The sequence below is a fragment of the Zootoca vivipara genome, chromosome 3, assembly GCF_963506605.1.
Source record: "Zootoca vivipara chromosome 3, rZooViv1.1, whole genome shotgun sequence".
NCBI classification, from domain to species: Eukaryota; Metazoa; Chordata; class Lepidosauria; order Squamata; family Lacertidae; genus Zootoca; species Zootoca vivipara.
The window spans coordinates 107,068,953-107,088,282 of record NC_083278.1 but is presented as its reverse complement, the minus strand read 5'-3'; the positions used below and the strand labels follow the sequence as shown (position 1 = coordinate 107,088,282).

General features: G+C 43.5%; 1 protein-coding gene across 27 annotated transcripts in view; it reads left to right on the top strand.

The window, feature by feature from the left end:
* NRXN1 (neurexin 1) overlaps positions 1-19,330 on the top strand; it is a 947,796-nt gene that overhangs the window by 412,432 nt on the left and 516,034 nt on the right. For all 27 annotated transcript variants that reach the window (XM_060273115.1, XM_060273114.1, XM_060273113.1 and 24 more), the window contains 2 exons: positions 240-678; positions 17,079-17,462. In XM_060273115.1, the coding sequence (XP_060129098.1) occupies positions 240-678; positions 17,079-17,462 (823 nt within the window). The remainder of the gene's footprint in view (positions 1-239; positions 679-17,078; positions 17,463-19,330) is intronic.

Genomic DNA, 19,330 nt, shown 5'->3' with positions numbered 1-19,330 from the left:
AGTGGGCAACGTGGCTATTTAACATGGAGGGCAACGTGGCTATTTAACATGGAGTGTGGCTGGTCCTGATAACATGAGGTTTTGTAAAATGTGTGCAGCTTTTATTAATTAATTAATTTACTAATTTTATTAATTTTAAAATTAATTTATTAATTTTAAAAATGGAATGACAGAAGTTAACATTCAATCTTCCTTGTACAGTTAAATTCATTCCAGTAACTGCTGTCCTTTGCTTGCAGGTGGTATACAAAAACAATGATGTAAGGCTGGAACTTTCTCGACTTGCCAAACAAGGAGATCCTAAGATGAAGATCCACGGTGTGGTAGCATTTAAATGTGAAAACGTGGCAACCTTGGATCCAATCACTTTTGAAACACCAGAATCTTTCATCTCTTTGCCAAAGTGGAACGCCAAGAAAACGGGCTCGATATCATTTGATTTCCGCACCACCGAGCCAAATGGGCTGATACTTTTTAGCCACGGCAAACCGCGGCATCAGAAAGATGCGAAACACCCACAAATGGTCAAAGTTGACTTCTTTGCCATTGAGATGCTTGACGGCCACCTCTACCTGCTGCTGGACATGGGTTCTGGTACGATTAAAACAAAAGCTTTGCAAAAGAAGGTGAATGACGGTGAATGGTACCACGTTGACTTTCAAAGAGACGGACGATCTGGTAAGTTTGAATTTACCCTTATGCGTATTGTAGACAAAATAGCAAGGGCATTGTGTGTTGCAATTGCTATTGCGATATAGTGACATCCTTTGAAGTCATTATGACAGGTGCAGGTGCTGTATCAAAAAAACAGCACCCCTGAATCTCAGTCTCTCTCTCTCTCCTTGGTAATGTCTTACTCTACTCCCACATTCCTTGTCCCTGCAAGAAGCACCTAGTGCAATGGAAGATGACCAGGGAGACTAGGAACTATGATTTTGTAGCACTAGTCATTGGCGAGGAGGAGGAAGACAAGAGATAGAGCTCCTCTTTCCAGAGACAGCCATTTGTTTGCTATAGAGCCTTTTTCTCTCACCCCGCTTGCAATTGATTCGGCTTTGGCAATTAATCCAAAAAAGCTATTAGTTAGAATATGTTAGTCTGTGTTGCAATATTTCTCCTAACGACGACAGTGCGCTTCCAAGCCAAGTTTCTGCTAAGTGTAAAATGGAATGTGGTGATATATAACCATTGTGCTGCATAATAGGACTGCAATTTATGACATCACGCTGTTCTTGGGATTTATAGTGCAAAGGCCAAATTGCATGTGATGGACAGTTCCAAGGTTCTCCTCACTGGTAGAATGTTAAAGAAAAAGCTTTAATAAAGAGTTGCTGAAATAAACGAGAGAGGGTGAAATAAAGAGTGAATGACTGGCAAGCAGGAGAGGTGTCTTAACACTGCCCTTCTTGATATTTTATTCCCATTTAAGATTGCCTCCCCAAATGGCATTTCCACTCCTGGGAGAAAACACTTGGGTGCCTTGATTTATCCTTCTCTTCTTTTGCTTTACTTTTTCCTGCCACTCTGGGTATCTTAGATTGTATGTCTGCAGCAAGAACCCGTGTTCTTCAATTTTTTTATACAGTACCTGGATTTTTTGGGCAACAGCAGCATTGGCTTGTATATGACTAAATGATGCTCAGAGCAGACCCATTGAAATTAATGGGTTGTATTCAACACAGTGCTAAGGAGTGAGTGCAAGCATTTCTACTTCCTTGCCTGACTGATCTCCTGTCTCCTCCCCTTGTGTGCTGTTCTGGGATTCCCCTGACATTCTGGAGCAGATTGGGGTTTTTTTTGAGGCCTTGTTGTACTAGTGGGAACCTAGAATAAGGATTTTGACACCCTCCCTCAGCATTTTGACCATACTTATACCTGATAGATTACACAGAAATCTAGGGCCTCCGTCTTCTGCTGGAGATGTGCTGAGCCTGGAGAAACTTCAGGTCATACAAGTGAAACTCGGGAAATTAGAAAATCATCGAAAAGTGCATTTATCAGTAATGCTACTTTTTATTTTTATTTTTACAAATGCTTTCTTTTGGAAATTCCACAGTAATAAAATAGTTACAGTAATACAAAAATAAACATTGCTATTACATTTCATTAATTACATTCCATTTTTAATTGACCCACCAAATGACAAATAATTACAATTACAACAAATAAAGGCTTGACATATCTTGCTTTGCGTGTCATGCATCTATCTCATATATTGGTTTCACCTTTTAAGTTGTGTTACTGAAATAAATGCACTTTTCGACCATATTCTAATTTTCCGAGTTTCACCTGTATGCTATAGGCTTGTCCTACCAGAATTCCACTCTGCAAATGCTTTGGAAGGCTTAGATGACACAACAGCCAGGAGGCTAGACAATAACTTTAATGTCTCTTTCCAACAAGAACAGAATGGCAATGGGAAACTCCTGACTCTCCATGCCCCCCCCCCTGCCAAAGCATACAACTGAGTCCAGTGCCATCAAGTGGCTAAACTATATAATGACACAATTTAGGCTAAATCTTCACACCTACCGGTATTAAAAAAACAAAAAACCACTCTGAAAACGCTCTGCAGAAAACCATTGTAAAGCTCACAGTTGAAAATATCACTGAGTTACGATTTCAGCTCTACAGTGCCATCCGATGTCAGTGTGTGTGTGTGTGTGTGTGTGTGTGTTTTGTGAAGGATTTTTGGCAATTGTTTTTTATTGATTTTCATATTTTATATTTATACATTCTTACAATATTACTGAGTACTAAAACACTCAGGATTACCACTTCCCTCTACCCCTCGTCTGGTTTTCTTGTTTCCACACTATATTATTTACACATTGATTTATATCAGCATACTGTTCATATCTATACATAGTTCTTTCTATAATCTCATGCAGAATGCTCCATCATTTATATGTTGTAAGGTTTATCTCAGACCTGCCAGTGTTCTTCCATGTAAACAGTGTTTCTCAAGGTAAGTTATAAATTTCTTCCAGTCTTTTTGGAACGTCTGGTCGTCCTGCTCACGAATTCGTCCCATCAGCCTGGCTAATTCTGCGTACTCTACCATCTTTGGTTGCCATTCCTCGATAGTCGGCAGATCTTGATGTTTCCATCCTTGAGCTATCAAAACTCTGGTCACCGTTGTTGCATACATAAATGGTTTTTCGTCTTTTTTTGGTATCTCATCCTTAACCATTCGTAAAAGAAATGCCTCCGGCCTTTTAGGGAATGTATATCTAAAAAAAAAACATTTTTTTTGTTCATTATATATACTATCCCAAAATGCCTTTGTTTTTTTACACAGCCACCACATGTGGTAAAAATCACCATCCTTATCTAAACATTTCCAGCATTTTTTACATCTAATCCTGTACAATTTTGCCAACTTGGTTGGGGTGAGATACCATCGATACATCATCTTCATGATGTTTTCCTTTAATACAGTACATGCTGTAAATTTTATGCCCTTGTTCCAGAGTTTAGACCATGCCTCAAACTGGATGTTGTGAACCACATCTATTGCCCATTTCGTCATGACCGCTTTGATTTCCTCATCTTTTTTGTTCCATTCTAACAGATAATCGTAGACTCTGGTTAGTAATTGGCCTTTCCTTCTATTAATATTAATTCTATATTTGATTTGCTCTTATTAAAGCCATGTTTTATTTTGTGATATTGAAATCAGTCCGTCAATTTGTCTCTAATCTCCTCATAAGGTCTCATCTGGAATCCCTTCTCTTTTTCCATCAATAAATCCTTGTAAGTAGGGCATCTCCCTTTCATATTTATTCTTTTCACTGATATACATTCAAAAGGGGAGAGCCACCATGGTATTTTACTTTTTAACAATTCCTTGTATCTGGACCAGACTTCATAAAGCGGCTTCCTTATTACATGATTTAAAAAACCTCTGTGTACCTTGACTTTGTGACTTTGTGCCACAAGTACACATACCACCTGAATCTGTTTCCATATCCCTTTAAGTCTAAGAGTTTAGTATTTTCTAATTTCATTTAACTTCTGCCACAGCAAGCAGGAGGCTTCATAATATAATTTCATGTCTGGCAATGAGAAGCCGCCTCTTTCTCTCTTATCTGTTAAAAGCTTGAATTTTATCCTGGGCTTCTTCCCCTGCCAGATAAAAGTTGACAATACCTTCTGCCAATCTTTAAACTGTCTTACCCAAGTAATCACTGGGATCGTTTGGAACAGAAATAACATTTTAGGTAATACCCAAATTTTGATCGTGGATATTCTACCCCAAAACAACAATTTAAATCTATCCCAAATTTCTAAATCCCTTCTGACCTCTTTCCATACTTTTATATAGTTGTCCTGGAATAGATTTATATTTTTTGGAGATAACCATATTCCGAGATATTCAGTCTTTTTCCATGATGATTTCTGTTCTCTTTTGTAGATCTTATATCTGTTTCTGATCCAATTTTTTAATCATCATTCTGGTTTTTGCCCTGTTTAGCTTGAATCCTGCTAGTTGTCTGAATTCTTTGATTAATTTCAAAGATTCTGCAATACTAATATCTGGATCCGCTAGTGTTAAAACTGAATGATCTGTGAAAGCTTTAAGTAGGCATTCATTTGAGCCCACCCTTATTCCTTTTACTGCCTCTGATTTTCTAATTTCTCCATCAATACCTCCAAAGTTGATAGAAACAATAAAGGTGATAGGGGGCACCCCGTCTCGTTCCAAATTATCCGTAAATATCTTATTCACTAATAGTTTCACTTTTTGATCCTTATGTATTGCTTCTATACCCTTCAGGAAGCCCCCTTTAAGACCCATTTGTTCCAAGGTTTCCTTCATGAAAAGCCAAGAAACATTATTGAATGCCTTTTCAGCATAGATAAAGATCAAGGCTGCTTGTTTATCATTCCTATTTTCCAAATATTCAATAATGTTACCAATGGATCGTACATTGTTCCTTAATTGTCGGCTGGGTAGGAATCCTGCCTGGTCTTCATGAATACCGTATATTCTGGCGTATAAGACGACTGGGCGCATAAGACGACCCCCAACTTTTGAGAAGATTTTCCTAGGTTAAAAAGTAGTCTTATATGCAGGAATATACAGTATATTGATTTAATACCACCTTCAACCTATTTGTGAAAAGTTTATAGTCGTTTAACGAGATTGGCCTATAATTTTTTTCATATTTAGAGGGTCCATTCCTTCTTTTGTCTAGTCCCACAGACGCTGCATTTTGAGTAATGTAGCTGAATCCCTGGATAGTAGAAAAGCAAACAAGGTTTGTTGTCGATACGGCCATAATATGTTTATCTCTTCCCATAATTTGGAAAGAGTGCATCATCTCTATATGGGGATATATGCCAAAAACAGTAGCTGTTGCAAGCTGCTATGAAAGCTAAACACTTTGCCCTCTAGCACTGGAAATCATCAACCCCACTGTTATGTACTGAGCTGAATCCTAGAACAATAGGATTCAGAATCAGCGGGAGCTACCCAATCCAACTCCAGGTGGAAGTGAATCCGCAACCTGATTGGCCTGCTGGAGCAGCCAATCAGGCGGCTGGCAGAAGTGAATCTGCTACCTGATTGGCCTGTAGGAGCAGCCAATCAGGCTGCAGGCAGAAGTCAATCCATAATATAATTGGCCCACAGGTGTAGCCCTGAAGTAGCCAATCACGCAAGGCCCATTGTGTAAATAATGTATATAAGCAGATGGTTTGGGGAAAAGAGCCATTCGTCTTCTCTTCTCCTCCTTGACGACTACGAGCTGAATAAAGAGCATGAAATTCACTCTTGACTCTGAGTATATTTCACTGGCGACGAGGGTGGGATCCTGCTGAGCTGACCGCCACCACGCACTGCACCGCAGCACCGCCACCTGCTGCACCGCTGCATCGCACCGTGCATCCAGGCTTCAGCTCCAGGACCCAAGGAACCCAGAATGGCAACCGACAGCAGCTTCTCGCCATTCAAACCAGCATCAGGAGACTGGGAAGGGTACGCCGCCCGTTTCAACTTCCTCCTGCAAGCGAAAGAAGTCACCAACGATGCCATGAAGAGGGCGACATTCTTCAGCGTCTGTGGAGAGGAGACGTTTGAAATCGCCCGGGCTCTCCTTGCACCTAGAGATGTCGCTACCGTCTCTTACAAAACAATAATGGAACGGCTGAAGGAGCACTTCTCACCACAGCCCTCGGTGGTAGCTTGCCGAAATGCCTTCTACGCAAAGCGGCAAGCCCCGGCGGAAACCATAACTGGGTTTGTGACCTCCCTCCGCCAAGCCGCCCGGTTATGCAACTTCTCAGAATTGGAGAACATGCTTCGTGACCGCCTCGTCGGTGGCCTGAGGGACGAGATGTTGCAACGACGCCTCTACGCCAAAAAAGACCTCACGTTCCAGATTGCTCTGGAGGAAGCCCTGGCAACCGAAGCCGCCGAGAGGTCAACGCAAGAGGCACGACCGGCCCCGCCATCCCAACCGAGGGTCTACCACGAAGACCTCACCGACGAATCCGAATCTGACAGGGAGGAAGTACACCGAGTACAGCGGCGCACTCAAGCAGCACACACACCACAGCAGCCTCGGAACACGAGCCAGAACCAGAACCCCTGACCAAGGAACACCCCAGGCCACAACGCACACGGAGGCGGCCAGCAGACCTTGGGGACTACGAATGCAACTTCCCGGGCAGGACTGGAACTTAGAGGGGAGGGGTGTTATGTACTGAGCTGAATCCTAGAACAATAGGATTCAGAATCAGCGGGAGCTACCCAATCCAACTCCAGGTGGAAGTGAATCCGCAACCTGATTGGCCTGCTGGAGCAGCCAATCAGGCGGCTGGCAGAAGTGAATCTGCTACCTGATTGGCCTGTAGGAGCAGCCAATCAGGCTGCAGGCAGAAGTCAATCCATAATATAATTGGCCCACAGGTGTAGCCCTGAAGTAGCCAATCACGCAAGGCCCATTGTGTAAATAATGTATATAAGCAGATGGTTTGGGGAAAAGAGCCATTCGTCTTCTCTTCTCCTCCTTGATGACTATGAGCTGAATAAAGAGCATGAAATTCACTCTTGACTCTGAGTATATTTCACCCACACATGTGAAAACTTTGACAGGGAACCTTCTGTGGCTTACAGCGAAATAGCATATAGCTTTTAATTACTGTGAGGCTAGCATCAATTTCAGCAGGATCTGACCAAAACTCTCATAGCATGTTTGCTCATTTGTTTTGTATTTCCAGGCATCTCAATTGGCTCACCACACCTTCTCTTCTTCCCTGTTTTTTCTTCCTGTGCTTCTCATTCCTCCCACCTGCTACTTCTGAGTTTGGGTCATGGCAGGATGTTGAGGTTAGGTTTTGGGAGGATGGGTGCTGTTGTTGTTTGCTTTCTGTTAATAAAGTATTGATAAACCCCACATGAACTCCAAAACTACAAAGAGCATTATAGCCCCTTTAAAGACAATTTTTTAAAAAAGAATGTTATGGCATGAGCTGTTGTGGGAAAGAGCCAATATACTTTAAAGTACCCTGGCAATTTTAGATCTAAACCATAGTTTAGTGTTGCATGCATAAGCTTGCTTCTCCCTTTGTCATCTCCTGGCATGGCTCTTTTCAACCAAACCACAGGGTTGTTTCACTCTACTCACCCTACCTAGAAACCGAGGTTAGGTTTAACAAGGGATGGAAGAAGAATTACAGTACGCAACACTAAACTTTGGTTTTGTGTTAGCTCTGCTTTTGTTGAAAAAGACCGTGGGAAGTTTGGGCCATCACACCCTAGTGTTGTTGTTGTTGTTGTTGTTTAGTCGTTTAGTCATGTCCGACTGTTCGTGACCCCATGGACCATAGCACACCAGGCACTCCTGTCTTGCACTGCCTCCCGCAGTTTGGTCAAACTCATGTTCATAGCTTCGAGAACACTGTCCAACCATCTTGTCCTCTGTCGTCCCCTTCTCCTAGTGCCCTCAATCTGTCCCAACATCAGGGTCTTTTCCAGGGAGTCTTCTCTTTTCATGAGGTGGCCAAAGTATTGGAGCCTCAGCTTCACGATCTGTCCTTCCAGGGAGCACTCAGGGCTGAATTCCACAAGAATGGATAGGTTTGATCTTCTTGCAGTCCATGGGACTCTCAAGAGTCTCCTCCAGCACCATAATTCAAAAGTGTTAGTAACGTCCAAATATTTATTTAGTCTTTTACAGCAAAATGAACAAACACAGCTACTTTTCTGAAATTTGTCAGACTTCAGTTAAGAGTATCCGTGAGAGCTGTTGCAGGCTCAATGTTTGCACCCAACTGCGCACTTTCCTGAACTCTGTTATGAATTACCAATCTGTTTCTTGCTGATCTACGTGCTGTGTCTCTTGCGACGTTTTACTCTTGATATCTCTAGCTAGCCTGAAAATCCACTACGGAGTGGTGCCCATAGATAAGAAAGAGCTGCGACATGTCTAAATAAGATTTCTTAATTTCCTTAACACTTGGATGCCAGGTCAGCAGGCATGTTGAATTACCCCCCCCCCCATTTTGCAATCGTTTCCGTCTTCCTGACCATTCCAGTAATTTGTAGTATTGCTCCAAGTTACAGGATGAAGGGACGGCCGTTCTCCTCTGCTTGAAATTTGATCTATTTTAGCCAAACACTTAAATCTTATTTACTTCAATACTAGAATAACTCAGAGCACAGCTGAATATTCTTCGGCAACCTTTAAATGTCACCTCAGGGCACACAAACTGCTGCAGAATTGCCCAGTCTGATACCACTCAGGCAATGCCAAAAGTTCCAACTCCGTAACATGGTTTCTTACATCACCACTGTTGCTGCAGGTCCCCAGAGGGGCAACACCAGAGTTGTTCCAAATGTTCATGAAGTTTGCTATTTTTGATCTGAAAGCTGCCACTTTTTGGAGGATGAAAGGTTCTTAAACAAAGCAAAAAACTACTCATCTGCTCATTTTTCCTTGCCTATTTACAGTTCCCGTGATCTGCTTGAGTGCCCTCCCCCCCCCTTTTGAAAACAAGTGTCCTCATTGCATGATCCTCAGCTGTGGAGTCCATAGTGAAAACAGAATCATAGAATTGTAGGCAGTGCTATTTTTCTAGAAAAAGAAGCACTGGAACTCTCCCTTGTTCTCTTATAATGGCAATGGTGTCCACCTGAGAGGGGCTGGAATTGAGTTTTTGTGAGTTCCAGCTGGGGGAAAAAGCCCTGATTATAAGGTTAGAATGGATTCTGGTGTCATCTAGTCCAACCCCCTGCAATGCAGGAATCACAATCACATGATTGTGTCATAGTTTGCATAGCCAGTCAGTTTGGACTACGTGATTAAATCATGAGGGGGCAATAAATATTTTCAGTCGGATGGCTGCACTCTTTTCTGAGAAACCTTCCAAGGAGTAGATGTCAGGGTTGGGAAGAGTCAGAGCCAAAAGTGTGCAAAGTAACAAAAGCGAACTTTTCCAAGGACATAATCCATCCAAGAAAAAAACAGGGTGTGAAGCATGGCCAGTGATGGGTATAGCCTGGAGAGACTTCCGAGGGTCTGGAAGGCCACATTCAACCCCCAGCCTGAGGTTCCGCATCATAGAATTCTAGAGTTGAAAGGGACCCCAAGGGTCATCTAGTCCAACCCCCTGTAATGCAGGAATCACAGCTACAGAATCCCAGAGAGATGACCATGGAGACTAAAAACCTCCGAGGAAGGAGCATCTTCCACCTTTCAAGGTGGTCCATTCCACTGTCCCAGCTCTTCATGTCAGAAAGTTCTTCCTGATGTTTAGTTGGAATCTCATTTCTTGCAACGTGAATCCATTGGATCGGGAGAAGCAGAAAACAAGCTTGCTCCATCTTCCAGATATCCAGATGGCTATCGTATCACCTCTCAGCCTTCTCTTCTCCAGGGTAAACATCCCCAGATCCTTCAACCTCTCCTCATAAGGCTTGGTTTCCAGACCCTTGGTCTTCTCAGTTGCCCTCCTCTGTACACACACACTTGTCAATATCCTTCTTAAACTGAAGTGCCCAGAATCAACACTGCATACCAGACAGGAGCTGTGCATGTTAATCGTAGAGCAATTGCATAAATATGTCTCGTATTTGTTTACCGCTAGGTAGTTCATCTGGGCCAAATTCAATCCACTAGGAAGAACCCTCCATTTGCAGATCAGCAGTTTAGAGAATTTTGCTGCAGTGCTTAATAAAGAGAATAAGTACAGAGAATAAGGGGGAGGGGCATGGCAGCTGTGCCCCGTCTCCTATCTCTGCTTTTGAAAGAGATCACAACTGCCGAGACAAGCTTCAGAAGTACATTTAGGCAGGGATGTCTTGGTTGTAGTAAGGAGAATTTTGAAAACTAAATTGCTGAGATAATGAACATGATTCAAGATGCTCATTAACACATACCTATGGGAAATGTTCTGCTGTTCTGCTGTTGCAGTACTACCAACCTTGCAGTTGAAGCAGAGGGAGGAGGCAAAGGCGGGCGGCTGGAAACCCCGCAAAAGCAAACTGCAAAGGCATTTTGCTCTCTGCGGGTTTTGCAACACGCCACGTCTGCATTAATAATTGTGTTGTGGGGCCGGCATGTCATTTGAATGTTTAGTTAATCTCGTGGGCATATTGGAGAAACAAGCATGCAAGGGTTTTCCCCTAAACCAGCTACCATTCACCCCCCCCCCCTTTGGAAAATCACCGTTACACATTGGAACAGGAGAGGAAAGTTATTATTCTTGTCAAACTCCAGTTGTGCATGGCGGTGTAAACCAGATTGTATCAGCGGTTTTTCGCGGCTAAGCCAGCATTTAAGGGCTAAGGAGTCATTGAGATTTTGAATTAAAGTCAGAGTTCCAGTATAAGCGCTGGAAATTACAGGGGTAGGAAAAGGCACATGCCTGTCTCCGGAGTATATAATTAGAGGTTTAGAGTAATCACACTCTCACTCGGAGCAGCACTTTCCAGATATCCATTTCAAGCCACTGGGGTGGAGCATGTCCCCCTCCCCACCGTCCCTTATGCCATCTAGGAGTCGCTGTAGTTATTCACTGCAGTTTTAAGTAACGAAAGACGTTTAATGGATTGCCCTTGCTTTCTAGGGATAAACAATCCTATGAGTGGTTTCCAGGCTAGCTACACGCCTCTTAGAGTGGAGAGTCCTGGGGAGCGAATGCAGTGATTATGCTTATGCTGTCAGCAAAAACATTTCTGCTTGCCTGATGGGGATGGTATCCCCTCTTCTCCCCCGTGTGCTGTTCTAGGGGTTCACCTGACCCCCACCAAGAGCTGATGGGCACAAAAGAGGAAAAGTGGAAGCTCCACTGTGTTAGCAGTGCTGGCTCCGACTAGTGCAACGATTTGGTCGAATTTGTCCCATAGAATCTAAAGAGACCTCTGGAGAGGTGTTTTGTGCAAGGGATATAGCCCTTGCAGTGATTTATTTTTATTTTTATTTTTTAAAAAATATTTTTTATTAAATTTTCCAAACAAGCAAAAAACAACAAACACAAAAAACTGATTACAATTTATCTTAAATTTCCCCATCTCAGTCTTTCGCTCCGCCGAGCTATGACTTCCCTCCCTCCCGTCATTTGGCTTTATCTCTCACTCCTGTCTCGCAGTTCCTTTTTATAAACATAGATAAGTTCACTTCGTAGGATTTATTTCAGTCCTGCAAGTGTCTTTAAGCTTCTACAGTTCTTCTCCATATACCTATAGTCAATAAATTTACTCCATTCCCTCTGAAACTTTGTCTCTCCATGGTTTCGAATCCTGCAAGTCAACTTTGCCAGTTTTGCATAGTCCATCATTTTTGATTGTCACTCCTCAATCGTCGGTGTCTCCTGTAATTTCCACTTTGGGGCTAATAAAGTCCTCACCGCGGTTGTAGCATACATAAATAGTCTCTGATCTCCCCTTGCTATTTCCTCTCCCATTAAACCTAATAAAAAAGCTTTGGGTTTTTTGGGAAAGGTGTACCTAAACATCTTTTTCAACTCATTAGAAATCATTTCCCAAAATCCTTTTACTTTCTCACATGTCCACCACATATGGTAAAACTCCCCATCTTTATCTTTACATTTCCAACATGTTTTTATTACTCATCCTGTACATTTTAGCTAATTTCACCGGTGTTAAGTACCATCTATACATAATTTTCATTACATTTTCCTTCAAAGCAGTACATGCAGTAAATTTCAATGTTTCATTCCATAATTTCAACCACGTGTCATATTCAATATTATGCCGAAAACCTTTTGCCCACATTGCTCGGTGATTTAGACCAGAGATAGGGGAGCCCTTTTCACCCTGAAGACTACATTCCCTTCTGAGCAACCTTATGGAAGCCACACGCCAGACTACTCCAACTTCCCTGAAAATGGAGACTGTCACGAAAACCCTTAAACCATCACAGCTTCTCACTGTGTCATGCAAAGTCACGTATTCTGTGGCCCTTCAGCAGTGTTTCAGCGAGTTACTGGAAGTTTAGATCACGCATTCTTCTAACACATATCTTAGATCTATGCCTCCTGCTCCCTCCACCTTGCCCTCTCAATATGGCGCCACTTCCTGTTTTTATAAAAACAAGATCTGGGTCCTAAGGAAGTCCCTACGAAAATGTTTCACCATTTTTTTGCTCCTCAGTCAGTCGGTTTCTGCATCTGAGTCCCTGTCCTGTCCTTGGAGGAGGAGTAGGCACCGGGAGGGAGGGGCACTGGGAGCTGAAGGATGGCCGAAGCCCCAGGACCACAAGGCACTGAGGTGGTTACCCTGTGGCTGTGCTGGCGGCAGAGCTGTGTGCCTGCCAGAGCCATCTCGAATGGGAGAAGAAGCTGTTCCTCAAAGCCCAGGCCAGAGTCCCTATTTTCATTGGAGGTATTTTGGAGGATATGCAGTGGTGGTGGACAAGGCCACAGATTAAAGCAGGCAGAGTGAGCCATGTGAATGTTACCTTCATGCAGTGAAGCTACTTTTGACACACATTTCTCTCTAACCTCCATTCAGGCAATCAAGGACTATTTACCTAGAGTTGAAGGACACATTCCAGACAGGCAAAAAACTCTCAAGGAAGGTGCCATGAGGGAAGGCAGGGCCCGTGAAGGATGTGGCACGGCAATAGGGTGTGTGGCTGGGGGGAGTCCTGGAGGGCCATATTACACATACACACAAACACCAGGAAACACAAGACAGAGAAACCAGTAGGAGAACACTTCAATCTCCCAGGACATTCTATACAATATCTCAAAGTAGCTGTCTTATTACAAAAGAATTTCAGAAATAGACTGGAAAGAAAAGTTGCCGAATTGCAACTTATTACCAACTTAAAACCATGGAGAGACCTGGTCTGAATAGAGACATTGGATTCTTATCTCACTATAAATGATAAAGCTATTTTTAGCCATCTCACCCCTTGCTTTTTCCTGTAAGACGAATTGCAGTCGTTAACAGTCTTCAACAGGTTTACCAGACTATCAGACAACCCTTCTTAGTAATACCCCTCCCTACCCTCTCACCATATATAAGGGTCTGGTGACTTCTGTTTCAGTGTATCTGAAGAAGTGTGCATGCACACGAAAGCTCATACCAATAACAAAGTTCTAGTTACAGGTAGGTAGCTGTGTTGGTCTGAGTCAAAGCAAAATAAAAAAATTCCTTCAGTAGCACCTTAAAGACCAACTAAGTTTTTATTTTGGTATGAGCTTTTGTGTGCATGTATCTGAAGAAGTGTGCATGCACACAAAAGCTCATACCAAAATAAAAACTTAGTTGGTCTTTAAGGTGCTACTGAAGGAATTTTTTTTTATTTTACCAATAACAAACTTAGTTGGTCTCTAAGGTGCTACTGGAAGGAAATTTTTTATTTTGTTTCGACTATGGCAGACCAACATGGCTACCTACCTGTAACACAAACACCAGGATAAGGTTCCCCATCTTTAAGTTTAGACCAGGGGTAGTCAACCTTTTTATACCTACCACCCACTAATGCATCTTTCTTGATGGTAACATTTCCTTACCAGTGCTCAATGGAAGGAGGATTCAGCTTGTGCCATAGAACCCCCTACCACCCACCTAGAATCCCGAATCTTGAATCCTGAATCGCTCACTGGTGGATGGGAGGGACCAGGTTGACAACCCCTGGTTTAGACCATGCAGGTTTGCTACAGGGTTATGGGTTTGAATCCCATGGAATCTTTCATAGAGGGGAAACAGATCCAAAGCCCACTGCTTAGTAGAATGTTTACTTTGTCAGGTCCAGTTCCTGGGCATCTTGAGGTTTTAAAAACTGGCTATGTAGAAACTAGTCTTACCACCGCCTCCCTGAAAACTGTAGTATCTTTTTGTGTTCTGCAATCTGCAGCATGCACAATATGTTGTGCGAAAGGCTGCTTTGTTTTCATTTTATCTCTCTGCACTTTCTTGGCAACATATAAAAAAAGCAGATGTTACGTGAGTGCAAAATGTACAGCATTCCCCAGGGAGTGTGTGAAAAAGTTGCATTTAAGAACATTCAAAGAACATATATGGTTCAGGCCATATGGACTGTGTGTGGACCAGCGGTAAATTAGATCAGAGGCTCCAACTGGCACTGCTGTGTTTCATAACATCAAAGGTTAAACACCCCTGTTTAAACACTGGAAGAAAATATTTAATTGGATGTACCTGTGAAGGAAAACCATGCTTCTGAAAATCAAGGATATCTAAGACCTTCTGCCTGCCCTTTACATTTCCCTCTCCTTTGTAAATAATGCTGATCTGTCATTGTCTGCTGGCAAGAAGCTGAGTCGCCAATTCAGAGTTAATTAAAATGTGAAACCTGGGACTCTAGAATTATATGATTTAATGTTTTGCAGTGGCAGCTTGGCAGTTTGCAGGACCTTAGAACTGAGCTTTGTGGCATTTTGGCTTAGCAGAATGATAGGAACATGAGAAAAGCCTACTGGATCAGGCCAATGGCCGATCTGGTCCTGCATCCTGTTCTCACAGTGGCCAGCCAGATGCCTGTGGGAAGCACAAGAGCAGGACCTGAGAGCAAGAGCACTCTTTCTACTTGTGAATCCTAGCAACTGGCACTCAGAAGCATATTGCCACCAGCAGTGGATGTCGAACATAACCACTGTTGTTAGTAGCAGCTGATAGCCCTGCTTTTCATAATTTGTGATCTAAGCTTAGGTCTTGTGAAGTCTTGCACCATACTTGGTTCTAGTGCAGGCAGGAAGGTGTGCTTTTAGGAAGCATGTCTTAACTGTCAACAACGTTGTTTTAAATCTGCACACCATAAGCAAAGTGTGGATGGGAGGTGACTGTTTTTAAATTTTGTTGTCTTTTTTAAACAAAAAAAACCTGTTGTTATGTGTGCCTAGTCTGTAGGATGAGCAGGCAGGGTTATAAATTTTGAATGAAAGGAGCCAAAAGGCAATCGAAAGCAAAGACTGTCCGTCCACCAGTGCCCTATAGCTGAACCATGCAATATTGATCATAGTGTACCCCCAAGCACAGAACAGATGCATTATGGAAATGTACTTACACAGAGCAGATGAATACCCAGTCTTGCGTGTATGTTAGTGTTTATTTAATATTTACACTGTTTTCAAGCTGTGCTTTACATGTGGCGATCAGCCATTCCCTTTCTTGCTGCTCTGTTGGCCCGGCCTGGCCTGCTCTCAACAAGGATCCCACGATGGGGCAAAGGGGCAGGATGGGGCAAGGGAGCAAGACAGGCTAGTGGTTGCAGCACCATGGACAGCTACAAGCAAGCAACTCAGGGTAAACTGAAGGCTTTATGAATCTGACTCTTCTCACATCCCCTTTTGAGGAACTGGCCACTGGACTTCCCATTTCTGAGAGTTTTTCCAGGTGTGTTACCTGCAAAATTGCCAGGTTGGCATGAGGGTACAGGCATTAGCAACAGGTAGGATGGCAGGGAGGCACAGTGCTGTGTGGTGTGTAGTGGCAGAAGCATCAGAGTGGCTGTGCTGCCATGACTGCGCCAAGCACTCCACACCTCCACCTCTTCCTCTCAGGGAATGACCTGAAGTGTTGAGACACCAAGGGGGCAACAGAGCCCTACACACACTGTGTCACCAGCTGCTACAAGATGCAGATGCCTTGTGTGGAAGGGCCTGGCTCATCAGGGGGTATGGGCTCCACAGGCCCTGCCCTGGGTGTCCCAGGCTTAAAGAGACTCTGGTGGACTGGGTTTGGGCTGCCGCTGTGTAGTCCTCTGGTGCTTCTGCTATAATGGGCTTGTTATGAGCAGCCCCACCACCCAAGATGCAAATGGTGGCTAATGGATTCAGAGTCTTCTCCACAGTGACACATTCTTTGGAATAAACTTTCCTAGAGAGTTCAAGTTAGTCCTTTCCCTCTCTGTGCACAGGAGGATGGTGAAAACCTACCTCGATAGGATGTCCTTGGCTCCCTTGAAATGTATATCAGTTACCCTTGCTTTATGCAGTTGTGCCTTTCTGTGCCACTGCTGTTTTCGCAGGTCGTAGGGGTGTGCAAGAACCCCTTTTTATTTTATATTTCTGTTTTTTTTTTTAAAAAAGTGCCATTCGTTTTGTTTCCATTTCTTGAAATTGCATTCACACATTCAGTCATTAGTTGATTGGTTTTCCCCCAATCTATTCATTGAAGCAGGAGACTCAGCCATTCCTCTGTGGGTTATTTTCCCAACCAAATGGCGTGGAGTATAAAGGCATGGTATCACCACTGGATCATTAGATATGCCCAATTTCAGGTCTAGTTTTATAAGCAAACAAACATGAATGGAAAACTTTATACAATGCATTCATCTTTAATGCAAATTCCCTTTAAATGATTGCTAAAACAATGAATGAAGAAGGCTACATTTCCCCCCCCCCCAATATGTGTGTGTGCTTTTTAAAAGTACGCACTGTTATTAAACCTTTTTTTATTCTCTTGTAATCATTGTTCCTTCTGTGATTAAAAGTCATTTTGGGAACATGGATCTGTCCTACAAGTGGGATAAAAATGGAAATAATGAAGGGATAGAAGAAGATTGTTAGTGACAGTTGTGCATTTTTTCCTCCATTGTTAACAAAACAAAAACAAAAAACTGTGTTTTGTTCCTAAACAGGTACCATTTCCGTCAACACTATGCGAACACCATATACTGCACCTGGAGAGAGTGAGATCTTGGACCTAGATGACGACTTGTACCTTGGAGGCTTGCCAGAAAACAAAGCAGGCCTTGTCTTTCCAACAGAGGTCTGGACAGCGCTTCTCAATTATGGTTATGTGGGCTGCATTCGGGACCTGTTTATCGATGGCCAGAGCAAAGACATCCGCCAAATGGCAGAAATCCAGAGCACCTCCGGGGTGAAACCCTCGTGTTCGAGAGAAACAGCAAAGCCATGCTTGAGTAATCCCTGCAGGAACAGTGGAGCTTGTAGGGACGGCTGGAATAGATATGTCTGCGATTGCTCCGGTACAGGCTATCTGGGCAGATCGTGTGAGAGAGGTAGGCCCATTCATTTACCCATTTGGTTAGAATGGGGGGTTCCCTTTTCCTTCACAGATGACTTCAAAACGGCTGAGGGTCTTGATGGGCCATTTCCTGGTTTTCCTGTCTCTTGTAGCCACGGCAAAGTGCTGTGCTAGATGCCTAATGATTTTTAATTGTATTTTTATTGCTCGTTCTTATTTCTTATGTGTTGTCTTTTATCGAACCTCAGTTTGAATGCCATAGATTGAAAGGAGTAATGCCGTAAAATACAGTGGGTGGAATTCAACATCACACTCTTGCAATCATTTCAGCTTGATTGGCAGAGTGACCCCCTCTCTCCTTCCCTTGCATGCCAGGGCTGGCCCACCCATGAGGCAAGGTGAGCCAACTGCCTCAGGCAGCAGGATCCATCAGGGCAGCAGATCCTGATGTCACTCCTCCACCCCCTTGTTCCTGATGTAGCTCTTTCTCCTCTCACCCCTTCTTTCCTGGTGGGGAGGGAGTTGCCATTTTAGGGTGTCATGCTCATAGGCTGGCCCTGCTGCACACAATTCTGGGTCTTCTCTTACACATATACACATATATTTTTATATTATTATTATTACTATTATTATTATTATTGGTGGGGGTGTTGCAGCACACACAGGGAGATGAGAGAGGAAAGACCCTGTTGCAGAAGCAGAAGTTCTTGCACAGGTCTTTCACTGGCAGGGCTTGTTAAGTGAATCACACTGAATATAAAAAATAAAACAAGAATACAATTAAAAATCAATGTGCCATCTCCTGTCTTCAACCACAAATCCACAAATGAATGAATGAAGCTCACGGACCACAGTTTGGGAACCCCTGGGTGAGAAGAATGTGGAGTCAATAAAGTGGTAGAGTTGTGTAAAAGGGACATGGGCGGTGCTGTGGTCTAAACCACTGAGCCTCTTGGGCTTGCTGATCAGTAGATTGGCGGTTTGAATCCTGGTGATGGGGTGAGCTGCCGTTGCTCTGTCCCAGCTCCTGCCAACCTAGCAGTTCGAAAGCAAGCCAGTGTGAGTATATAAACAGGTACTGCTGTGGTGGGAAGGGTAAACGGCATTTCCGTGCACTCTGGTTTCCGTCACGGTGTTCCATTGCGCCAGAAGCGGTTTAGTCCTGCTGGTCACATGACCCAGAAAGCTGTCTGGAGAAATGGTGGCTCCCTTGGTCTGAAAGCGAGATGAGTGCCTTTACTTTCACCTTTTAGAGTTGTGTGCACTCATTCTTACTGCAGGTAGATGATTAACAAACCACCCTGCGAAGTACAAACTCCCAGGGCAGGTTTAAGGCTCTTGTGATGTTATACAAAACCCTGGACAACTTTGGTCTAAGTTACCTTGAGGACTGTCTGAGTGAGCCCTTACTCTCCCAGCTCATTCCTTGATACCATCTGGAGGGGTGGCTGTTAGTTGTCCCTCATGTTACAGAGGTGACCTCAGCTAGAAGTCAGGTATTAATGTAGCTGGTCCCATGCTATGCAACACTCTTCCAGCAGACATTTGGCAGGCACCCTCTCACTTTTGACTTTCAGGTATCTCTTGAAGACTTTCTTATGCCAACAAGCCGAGGCAGCTTTTTGAATGGCCAGCCATTTTAATTATTAAAGGTAAAGGTAAAGGGACGCCTGACCATCAGGTCCAGTCATGACCAACTCTGGGGTTGCAGCGCTCATCTCGCTTTACTGGCCAAGGGAGCTGGCATTTGTCCGCAGACAGCTTCCGGGTCATGTGGCCAGCATGACTAAGCCGCTTCTGATGAACCAGAGCAGCGCACGGAAATGCCATTTACCTTCCCGCTGTAACAGTACCTATTTATCTACTTGCACTTTGAGGTGCTTTCGAACTGCTAGGTTGGCA